The sequence below is a fragment of the Ceratotherium simum genome, chromosome 34 (genome assembly GCF_057802395.1).
Source record: "Ceratotherium simum simum isolate JZ-2026a chromosome 34, ASM5780239v1, whole genome shotgun sequence".
Lineage (NCBI taxonomy): Eukaryota > Metazoa > Chordata > Mammalia > Perissodactyla > Rhinocerotidae > Ceratotherium > Ceratotherium simum.
This window is the reverse complement of record NC_141933.1, coordinates 19,031,731-19,043,623: the sequence shown is the minus strand read 5'-3', so window position 1 is coordinate 19,043,623 and position 11,893 is coordinate 19,031,731. Positions and strand designations below refer to the sequence as shown.

The following is an 11,893-nucleotide window of genomic DNA, read 5'->3' as shown; positions in this document are numbered from 1 at the left end:
TTAAGAAAGCAATTTTCGGCTAATCACTTTCCTAAAGGCATTTTTGACATCTTTGTTCCTTAGACTATAAATTAGGGGGTTCAACATAGGTTCGATCAATGTATAGAACACAGAGGTCACTTTGTCCATATCCAGTGAATGATCAGTGCTGGGGCGCAAATAAATGAAGATCAGGGTACCATGGTAAATAGTGACCACGGTCAGGTGGGAAGCACAAGTGGAGAACCCTTTTCTTCTTCCCTCAGCAGAACCTGTTTTAAGAATAGCTGCTATGATGCAGACATACGAGAGAACTGTTAGAAGGCAGATGGCCTCCACCAAACTAGCAAAGACCACCAGAACAATGTCATGTGTGTAAGTGTCAGTGCATGACAGAGAGAAGAGTGGGGAGACATCACAAAAGAAATGGTTAATTTCTTTGGAGCAGAAAGACAGATGGAAGGTATTAGTGGTGTGAATAATTGAGCTCATAGTGCCCCCCAAAAATGCTCCAACTGCAAGCTGGCAGCAAATCCTCTTGGACATAACAACAGTATAAAGCAGTGGGTTGCAGATTGCTATGTACCGGTCATAAGCCATGGCAGCCAAGAGGAAAGATTCCGTGTCAATCAAAGAGCAGAAAAAATATAACTGTGCAGCACAGCCATTGTAAGAAATGGTCTTCTTCTTGGAAACCAAGTCCACAAGTAATTTGGGGGCAATGACAGAAGAGGAGCATGCATCTATGAAGGACAATATGCAGAGGAAAAAGTACATAGGGATGTGCAAGTGGGAACTGATTGTGATTAACAAAATCATCCCAAGGTTCCCCACAAGGGTAAGAGAATAGATTGAAAAAAACACAGCAAAAAGAACCCTCTGAAGTTCTGGATGGTCACTAAATCCCAAGAGAAAGAACTCAGTCTTCACAGTGCCATTCTTCAACTCCATTCCCTTCAGCCGTCCTGGATTTCTGAAGTTGTGACAGAGTAATGATGGCGATATTAATAATAACTTCAACATTAACAAAAAAATAAAAAATAAAATGATCAAAATAAGTAAAACAGTACTTCTAAATCCACTTCGGCATCCTGACAGCACCTAGGCATATCTACAGTTATTGTATTATAATGCGTAGGTTTTCACTTTTTTTTATTGAATTGATAATTCACCACTTCTGTTCCTTAAAGCTATTGCTTTTCAAATTAAAAGGCCCCACCATCAAACCAGTTGCTGAACCTAAACCGGCCTTCACTCTGACTTTCTTCAACTCTCCCACCTTCCACGAATGTCAAGTGATTGTGGCCACCCAAAGTGCTAAATAGCAAACTCTTAATAAATAGCCTCTGTTCCCATTTGTGTTGTTTTTGTTTATATCCACAACAGATAAAAGCATTGCTGCTCCAGGTGAAGCCTTGTATAGAGAGAGGAGCAGAAGTTTTGAATTTCTCACCTTGTGATGTGGCTTTGTCTCTGAGGAACAAGGAGCTCCTTAGAGTTGTTTGAAATTCACTGGTAAAATAGAAAGAAAAAAGATTCTAATTTAGTTATATAAGTGACTGAAGCCTAGTTACTTCACTAAGTGATTGTGAAACCTTGGGCAGGCTAATTTATCACTGAGTTTTAGCTTCATCGCCTATAATATGAGAATGATAGTACCTTTCTCATCAAATTATAGATGGTAATGAATTTCCTTCTACAGCCTCAATATCCCTACCATCTTGTTCCTTCACTTTTCTAAGGTTGGCAACATAGCAATTCTGAGTCAATCCAGACATCTATTTTATTTTATCTGGAATCCAAGATATGGAATACAGCTAGAGACATCTTCATGCTTACAAATTTATTAAATTCAATCCAGGCAATATTATAATGATATCCAGGAAAGTTTCCATGCCCTCTGTAGTGAAAAATTATAAAAGATGTTGAAAAAGTCCCGCCTACCTACTTCTCTCAGTTATCTCTGCCTTTCATTGTCTTTGCTCTATTTTACAAATCTGTACCTTGTAGACAACTCACAGCAATGCAAGTGATACTTGTCTACAGAGATGCACATTTTGTCCAGTGTAGAGACAGTTTATTTCCCTCCCCACAGTGGAAAAAGTCAGTTTTGTATCTATCTGTATATTTATTTGTGAATTCCTGACCTATAATGTTGTGGTTCCTTGAGTTGTCTTTTGTACCACTTATAACTTATTAATTAATGGATGAATTAAGTAAAATGATTGACACATTCACTTTATCTTTGCCTAAAAGCCATAATTAAGTGATATATGTATGTAATACATCTTATCTATCTATCTATCATCCATCTATCTATCTATCTATCTATCTATCTATCTATCTGTAATTGTTCTTTAATACTTCATATTGCTAACAGCTATTTCCCACATTTACTAGCTGTTGCACCCCTTCACTATTATTTTTAGGTCTCATTCTACCATCTTCTTCTCACTCCCAGAGAATAATTCCTATTTTCTATTTTGTGGAGAATAATATAGAATAGCAAATAAGTATATCTTCAAGTTACTCATTGAGTCGTCATATCAGCATTTGGATTCATCAGACTCCCTCTCTCCTTCTCTTCCTTTTCTGGGGGAAACATGCCCCTCCTCTCTGAGATTAATCTCTTTAATTGTGCATCCAATTCTGAGTATCTATGCCAATTAAGATACTTATACTATCACTGTTAATCTTTCTCTCCTAAACTTTCATCACACAACAAAGTTTAAGTAAATTTCAACTTTAAAAATATTACCCTGTATCTACTTCTATTTGTTTTCCTTCATTTCATTGCAATGTTTGCTTACAGGCATCTACACTGGTTTCCACTTTCTCACTTCGGTCTACTGAGATAGGATTTTTGTCCCCACAACCTAAAACCCTTTTTGTTCCAGATCCCAAACTACATCCTAACCGTCACATCTGAAGATTTTTCAATATATAATGAACTTTTTTTCTCTATTCCATGTGATAGCTTTGACCTCTCCATTCTTCTTAAAATCCTCTCTTCTCTTGGCTTCTATACACCTCTCTCGATTTCACTCCTAATCTCAATACACCCCTATTCAACCTTCTTCACAGATGATGGCACTTTCCCAGGGTTTTATACTTGACCTACTTTTCTCCTCACCATATACACTATTCCTACTTAATTATATGCCCTTTTTTAAATACCACCTATAAAGTAATAATTTTCATATACCCATTCTGAAAGCATCTGTCCAACTCAAAGTTGGCTATCATATAGGCACATGTACATTTCAGCAAGCCTAAAACAATATTTAATTCTTATCACTTTCTAGAATTTATGCCCATCTATGATCCCTATCTTGGTATACATCTTTACCACCTACATTTTTTGTCCAAATGAGAAAACTCCCCTAGCTAAAAACCAACCAAGAACCATTGATTCAATATTAGAAATGTGGCAGATATCCAAAATTTCCTCTTTATCATTACTGACATTCCATTATTTAATGACAACCATCCTTTTCCTCAGTTGAACCTCTTAACTGGCCTCATTCCCTCCAGTCAATTGCCACTCTACTTTCAAACATGCTACAAAATATATCCATAAACCTCTGTAAGAGTTACCTGTATGAGGTAGATTTTGTATTATGTTTCTTTCCTGCTTAAACCCTTAAATGATTCCCTGTCCCCTACAAGCTCGGCATTTAAATACCTTTAGATTTGACATATATTTCCATTTTTATCTCATGGCCTCCTTCTCAGAACTTCATCTAAAAACATCACCAAAATCTTACCCCCTGCTCTTTCCTCAATCTGTTCCAGATTTTTAATAAAACTAAATGTCTCTACTAAAATTTGTATAAATTTAGAGTTAATAAGCAGAGCATAACTATCTCGGTAGTTACTCCCTGGGTACAGAAGATGACATACAGAGACAATAATTATTGTAGATTTCATATTATTACTCAAAGTTTAGTTTCTACCTTTATTCTGTTTCTAGCTAAATTAGGTGAATTCTGGGTAAATGTGCATATCTGGCATGAATATATTTTCATTTTGTAATTTTCAAAGTATTTTCATATCTAATTTAATTCTCACAGCTTGTTAAAATATGTTAAGAATTTACTATGTCTCAATTATATTGAAAAGGACTTGATGATTTCAGGCCAATTAACTAATCTGGGGTTGCATAGCTCTGCAATCAAAAGGCCAGGGTGAGATTGGAAAATCTGTATCATGGGGCTTGAGCACTCTCCAATAAATATCACCTTCCCAGAGATGCAAATGTGTCAGAGATGGTGGAATTTAGGAAGAAGATTGTAGCAAACAATATCATTTTTTTCCAAAATCTCAATGTGCTAAATTTGATACAGGGACGTTAGTTTAAAACTAACTTAAGTTTTCATTTAGAGTACGTGCTGGAAGAGGCGGGTTTACTTCTCTTGATGCAGTAGCAGAGACAGCATGTTACGGTGATTAAAAGCAGGGACCCTGGACCCAGACGGCCTGGGTTTAAATCCGGCTCTACCACTTAATGTTTTTAGGACTTCAGCTCTAGGGTTTCATTTTTTGATATATAAACTGCATATTATAGGAACACTTGTCTGCAGGGTAATAATGAGGATTAAATGAGCTATTACATAAAGTATTTTGAAGAGTGCTTTTCATATAGTAAACATTCGATAAATATTGTGTTATTATTCAACCATAAAGACAAGTTTGAGCTTCACTAGACATTAATATTCCTTATTTTATTATCAACCAGGATTCCCTTTTTGCTCTAAACAAAGGGTTAATTGGAGAAAGACAACATCATTGAGCTACTAGCCAACTCTTTGGAGTTCTCTCTTCCTCAAACACATGTGGTTTTCTCCTTAGAACATATGAACTCTCATTGAGTGACAGCCCATCTATACCTGTCTACAAACCTGAGAGACAAGATTGCCAATTGACCTAGGAGTGGAGCAATGGCCACTGCTGTGAGGGCGAGGGAAAGATATAGTTATATCCAGTGGATACTAAGAGAAGGGAGGATGCAAAATTTCTTTGTCGTGCCATTCTCTCCTTTGGTAATTATGAAGAACGGCTATTAAAAAGTAGGTATCAAAGGAAGAGGCTTATCTTAAGGGACGATGCTTAAATAAGCTTGGGGTATGAGCCCATGAGGAACCACCTCTTTGCTGAAGTTGTTTTCCATTAAACCCCTTATTTTAAATCAGAGATTTAAAGGCAATGAAGAAATCAATTTATATAGAGAATATTTACTTGTAATGATCTTTCAGTTTCATGTAATGATCTTACATGCTTTAAGATTGAAAGAAACTTACAGGATTCAAAAATCAAATATAAAAGCCAAATGGAACAATGGAAGGGGCAAAGAATACAAGAAACAAAAAATTAAGAGGAGTCCAAAGAGAGCCAAATCATCTGTTCTTCTATGCAATTGGCAGGTGAAAACGAAAATGGAGATTTCCAAAAGAGTTCAGCAAACTTCTATGTTCCTGCAGTAAGTTCTCTATATTGAGCCCTTGTCATTACTTTTGTAACTTGCTTTCTATTCCCTTAAAGCCAACCCCATAACCTCACCCCAGGCCTTCTACTTATGTATTGATAACTATTGATACCAATGCATTACCATAAGTTAGAATAAACAACATAATAAACAAATAGGGTCAGCTTTATTTTATATCTAAATCTACACAACTTTTAAAAAGGAATAATAGATCATGAGAATTGTCTTCATATTTATATTACATATCAGAGCCCAATAATGCTGAGGATTGTCTTAAGAATATTGTGTTAAATGTGCTTTTTTGTGGTTGCTATTGTTTTTGTTGAAAATACCCTGAAGACTTAAAAAGTGTTATTCTAGCCATATTTATTCTCAAAACATCAATTTCCTGTGTGTAAAATCAGTGACTATAAGAGGATGAACACTTAAAATCCTATCCAGCTCTAATATCCTAGGATTATGTTAAGAACATTTACCAGATCACAATCTTTCTTTTACTTACCTTCTTATTACACTTTTTTCAGCTTCAGTTCATTTTTCACTGGAAAAATCAATTTTGGCAGTTAAAGATTAAAAAATTGACCTATTGTGACATTTTCCACGATCCATTTGGCCATACCTTCCGTGTTTATAGAAGAAATTTGTGCCTCTTTTAAGAAAGCTGTGGTTCCTGAGGATAACACAAGATCTTTTATATTTTGCCTTGAGTTTTTTGAGATTAGCATTCTGATCTCACATCAGATCCCAGGAACACACACACTCTGACATCCAAATCCCAGTGGGAAAACATATGTGAGCAATTAAACAGTTCTACTGAGGAGCTAATTAAACAAAAATGAAATGATGTAATGTGCTTTTTTTACATTCTAAGAATGTCTTAAAGAAAAATATATTTGGGTCTCAAAATGATAGATTATTATATATAAAATTGGATTATGATATTTTCTATCTAATTTGATTTAGCCAGCTCAAAACAATTTATCAAACAATTATCAGAATGTTCTATGGGATAGGATGTGGAATAAACTGGAAAGAGGCAAAACTGTATCTATCTAGATATTGAAAATGATAAGATCTTGAAAGTCCACATGTAGATGGAAAACCAATTAGGAATGAAGTTAATGACTCTGATAAGTGCTATATATGCATTTATGTTCAAATGAAATTCTAGCCATTCAAAACAAGAATAGATCAGAGAGTATTCATGCAGTAAATACATTTGCTCTGTGAATATGTTCTGCTAGGTGGTGTTCTAGGTACAAAACAGAGAAAAGGAGGATAACTTGGACTCGATATTAACAATTTTTTCAAGTAGAGAATAGTGAATGAGAGACAGTAGAGGAAACAAAATAAGCAATTACATGGAGATTGGAAAGTTCATGACATGATTGGAGACTTGGAAATGAGATTTATAGAGAATGTGTTGCCTAATGAAGAAAGATAATACTGGAAATATATATATATATATCCTGGCAAAAGGAGATATGAGCAATTTAGAGCTTCTGTCTGCCCAGAGGATTAATCTCAACAAAAAGAAACTCTTCTTTTCCAATAATTCCTGCAAAATTCCATAGTTAAGTCGTTAGCTTACTAGTGTCCACCCAGAAACAAATCACTGGGTCTCTTGATGACTAGCCATGAAGACTTCTCCAGATCCCATTAGGTGCAAAGACAAAGACCCACTGATAATAGGAAAGGCTGGGTCCCCATCAGAAAATTTAGATGTTAATAGTAAGAGAATGAGAAAAACATATCGAACCCTATAGTTTAAAATTAAAGGAGTGATGAGATTACATGTAAAATAAAACCACTTAAAGAAATGCAAAAGGCACTTTTATGTGGTTGCTTTTCAGACATGTTTGAGGAGAACTCAGCACACCTCAATTATTCCCAGACAACTGGGGGTGTTACCTATGAAGTAAAATCAGAAGGAAAAGAGAAATCTAATATTTCAAGTTTTTGTGAAGCTGAATGTCAAGCATACGTCCTTTTTGCTAATAAAACAAAACAATCAATCTTTAGATATTAAAGTGTGTCTCTATCTTAGTAGGAGATGGAGATAGACAGTTATCAATGCTAAAGTGAGGGTAACTCTGTGTCCCTGAAGCCCTAACATCCAAGGTCTCTGAAAGGGACATTTTAGATTCCGGAGAGAGATCAAATTAGTAACTGACTAAAATGTAAGCACCTGGGTAGCTGAAAAGGTTTCTTAAACACGAGAAACTTTAATATTAAAGCTTCCTCTGAAGAGACTAGAGCTTTAGCATACTGTTCTCTAGTCCAATGACTTCCAACTCAGGTGATTTTGCTCCCTAGGGGAGATTTGACACTCTCTGGGGACATTTTTCTTCATCACATATGTGTGTGGAGGGTGGTCCTGACAACCAATGGATAGAGGTCAGGGATGTAAACATTCCATAATGCACAGGACAGACACCCACAGCACAGAATTGTCTGGCTCAAAATGTCAATAGTGCTAAAGTTGAGAAATCCTGTTCTAATTGGAGGACCAAAGGTGAAAGATGTTTCTCTTACCTTCATCTTAAAATGCAAAGAATCATGGGTGACATGGGAAATCTCACTCAATTTAAAACATTTGAAAACCAATACAGAGCCATGTTTTCATCATAAGCACAATATAACTCCGTTCTTCTAGTCATTACTTATTCATTTATTTAAGGAAATAATGAGTAGCTGTCTTCACCAGGGGTACTAGAATATTTATAAATGGTCCTTACCCTCAAAGATTTCTTTGTAAGAATCACTAATAAGAGTGCATTTTAGGGGACAGGTCCTTACAGTTTTATTCTCATGTTTAAGTCCAACAATAATTCTCTAAGGCTGGGTGCTTAACCCCAGTTTATATTTGAGAGAATTGAGGTCAAGCAAGTTGAAGTGTCTTCCTCAAAATATCTCATTTGGATCCGAACCTGGACCCAGGTGTTTAATCTCAAGTCAAGCATTCTTCCTACTTCACTAAAGCAATAAGGACCTGTGTTGCATTTAAATAAGTGACTCTGGTAAAAATAGCAACAATAACAAATATGAATTGAAATCTTAAGTAAGTAAGAAAACAAATGAAGTATTAACATTGTAGGAACATGGGAAAGGTAAATTATGATTTGACCTTAATAAGATGGGTGTGTTAAGCTTGAAAATGGACCCTTATATATATCAGATTCTAAGCTCTGGAACCTGTAAATGTCATCTTATTTGGAAAAAGTTGCTTACAGATGTAATTAGGTTAAGGATTTTGAGATGAGGAGATTATTTTGGACTATCTGGGTGTGCTCTGAATGCCATCACAAGTGTTCTTATAAGAGAGAGATAGAAGATTATTTTACACATGCACCCACACGCACAAAATGTATTCAAGATGGAGAGGAGAGAGGTTTAAAGACTCTATCCTTGAAGACTGAAGTAATATGACAAGTTAAGAAATGCCTGCAGCCACCAGAAGCTGGAAGACAAGGAAAGATTTGTTCTCTAGAACCTCCTGAGGGAGTATGGTCCTGCTGACACCTTGATTTTGCCCCAGTGATACTGATTTCAAATTGCTCGCCTCCAGAACTTTAAGAGAATAAAGGTCTATTGTGTTGTCACCAAATTTGTAGTAATTTTTTTTCAGAACCCATGGAAAACTAATACAATTGGTTTAAAATATAACAGATTTAGAAAGTAGAGAGAATGCTTAAAATAGCACCAGACAGAGCCCCAAAAGTTAACAAGGACATGGAAACTTAACAAAGGCATGATATCGAACATATGATCCACTTGTTTAATCAAGACTTAAGGTAAAATAGAGAAAAAAAGATAAAAGTGAAAACAACAATAGCAATAATTTATATTAAACTGATAATTTATTAATCAGTTATCATATACCACTTATAGTGCTAAGAACTTAAGATATATCATTTAATTTTCATGAAAATCGTATTAGAAAAGTAGAGTATTATCAGCACTATTTTGCAGAAGAGAAGATTTTAAAAGTTTTAAAATTATTACCTCACAATTGAAAAAATAATAAAAATATAAATAAAAGAGAAAATAACCAAAAAACTATGAAATAATGCTCAGTAATACATATAAACACATAGGAAATTGCTTCAAATTTTCATGAAAAAACAGAGAATACGAGACAAATGTATACTCATTCCACATAAAAACATGAAGTCAATTTAATAAGAATGGTTGCATGCATTAAGGATGATGAAAAGACATATCTCTTTATGTGCCCTTTGTTGGAAATGTATTGATGTTACCTCAAACCAAGAAATTGAATCTAACACTATCACTGCAAAAATCCATTCAAGGAAATTAGAGATTGGAGAAGAGCAGCAAAGGTAACAGATGCACTTGAATTCTCCAATAAAGGGGATAATATTTGTCTTAATAAGATAGCATCTGGAAAACAAAAAAACATGCATCGTTCCCCAGCTCAAAAAATACTTCCCTATTTTAGTTTTCATTCACATCCACCCAAAGCAAGCCCCTCGTTAAAGGTGTCTAATGAAACCCTGAGTCTAGCTAAGAAACTAGCTTTTCAAAAGGCAATTTGTATAATTTTATTTATTTATTTATTTTTTCCCCCAAAGCCCCAGTAGATAGTTGTACGTCGTAGCTGCCCATCCTTCTAGTTGCTGTATGTGGGACGCGGCCTCAGCATGGCCGGAGAAGCGGTGTGTCGGTGCGCGCCCGGGATCCGAACTTGGGCCGCCAGCAGTGGAGCGCACGCACTTAACCGCTAAGCCATGGCGCCGGCCCTCAAAATGCAATTTGGATCCCAACACTTTCTTGAGAGCTTCTTTCATGTCCTTGTTCCTCAGGCTATAGATCAGGGGGTTCAACATGGGAATCACTACAGTGTAGGACACCGAAGCCACTTTGTCAGTATCCACACTGTTGCCTAAACTGGGTCGGCAATAAATGAAAAGTATTGTTCCCTGCAAGACAACAATGGCTGTGAGGTGGGAGGCACAGGTAGAAAAGGCTTTACACCTTCGCTCTGCGGAGCGTATCCTCAGGATGGTGATGAGAATAAACAAGTAGGAGGTGAGGATGATCATGATGGTAACAATCTCATTGAAAGTGGCCACAATGAACACCCTGAGTTCATTAATAGAGATGTCATAGCAAGCAAGAGTAAAGAGAGGAGGTAAATCACAAAAGAAGTGGTTGACTACGTTTGACTTATAGGACGGGATTTCAAGAGCTAAACACAAGTGAACCAGAGAACACACAGTTCCACAGAGGTAGCAGCCAGAAACCAGCACCATACAAAGTTTCCGGGACATGGAGACCACGTACAGCAGTGGGCTGCAGATGGCCAAGAAGCGGTCATAAGCCATCACAGCCAGCAGGAAGACCTCAGTGACTGCACATGTGCAAAACAAGTAGAATTGCACCATGCATCCCAGGAAGGAAATGGCTTTTTCCTTGTTTAAGATATTGGACAGCATCTTTGGTGTGATGAGTGTGGAACAGCAAAAATCCACAAAGGACAAGTGGCCGAGGAAAAAGTACATGGGAGTCTGAAGTCCAGAGCTGACCTGAATCAGTGTAATCATGCCAAAGTTGCCCAAAACCGTGACGGCATAGATGAGGAGGAACAGAAGAGAGACAAAGACTCTCAGCTCAGGGGCATCTGATAATCCAAGAAGAATGAACTCTGTCACAGTGGTACAGTTCTCCTCCCCCATTTCCACCATATGTCAGGATGGGAAACCAAATGATACGTTTTGTGTTTCTTCTAAAAAGAGAACAAGAGAGAAAACAACACATATATATTAACTTTTGAAAAATATAGCATTGATATGAAACACAGGGTATTTAAAACACAATTGTCAAATAATTCAAAATGTTCAGTGTCTCAGTGCATCCCACTGGTCAAAATTAAGTATCAGCAGAAACCTACATGATTCCCGACTGTTTTCTACCTGACTGCTGATTAATTAAATTAGATGTTTTGTTGGAATTTGAAATAGATTCAATGATTTTAAAGCCTCATGGAGATAAACTCTGCTCCCTGAAAAATGTAATAAGTTCTGTTCAAGTAGGGTAATAGCTATTGTGATGCTATACAACGTACATTATTTTCTTTTAGTTCGTTTAACAGTAACATAAATTTGCAGCAGGTGAGGAGGTCCTGTACAATTCTCTTGTTGAAAAGTGTGACCAATTTTTTTGAAATTTGTGGCTCACGAGAATTCTTTAAATTAGAATTATGCAGAATGAAAAAGAGAGAATTAAAATATATACTAAAACCATCATCTTTACTTATCAAATTAATTTAGTTCATTATAAAGATAGTGATCAATGTCCAAATGACTCAGAAAGATGTAACTCTTGTATACGCTTTTCTGGAAAGCAATTAGGCAACATATATCCAAAGTCTTAACCCTGATAACAGTAAAAGTTATGTGATATTTT

At 36.1% G+C, this 11,893-nt stretch overlaps 2 protein-coding genes across 2 annotated transcripts; both read right to left on the bottom strand.

Moving 5' to 3' along the window:
- LOC101400057 (olfactory receptor 5I1-like) lies at positions 1–1,002 on the bottom strand. Its single transcript, XM_004443759.2, has one exon. It carries the CDS (start codon positions 1,000–1,002, stop codon positions 1–3), a length of 1,002 nt encoding a protein of 333 aa, XP_004443816.2.
- A 6,074-nt stretch (positions 1,003–7,076) lies between these two features.
- LOC101400326 (olfactory receptor 5L1-like) lies at positions 7,077–11,163 on the bottom strand. Its single transcript, XM_087423193.1, has 2 exons — positions 10,202–11,163; positions 7,077–7,224 (listed from the first exon to the last, which is right to left on the bottom strand). Exons 1-2 carry the CDS (start codon positions 11,161–11,163, stop codon positions 7,077–7,079), a joined length of 1,110 nt encoding a protein of 369 aa, XP_087279319.1.
- Between the last annotated feature and the right edge of the window lie 730 nt (positions 11,164–11,893).

Coding starts and splice junctions, on each gene's coding strand:
- LOC101400057 (XM_004443759.2), bottom strand. CDS start 1,002: ATGTTGAAGTTATTATTAATATCGCCATCATTACTCTGTCACAACTTC.
- LOC101400326 (XM_087423193.1), bottom strand. CDS start 11,163: ATGGGGGAGGAGAACTGTACCACTGTGACAGAGTTCATTCTTCTTGGA. Junction 7,225..10,201: donor CGCCATGGCTTAGCGGTTAA/GTGCGTGCGCTC, acceptor TTTAAACTATAG/GGTTCGATATGTTTTTCTCA.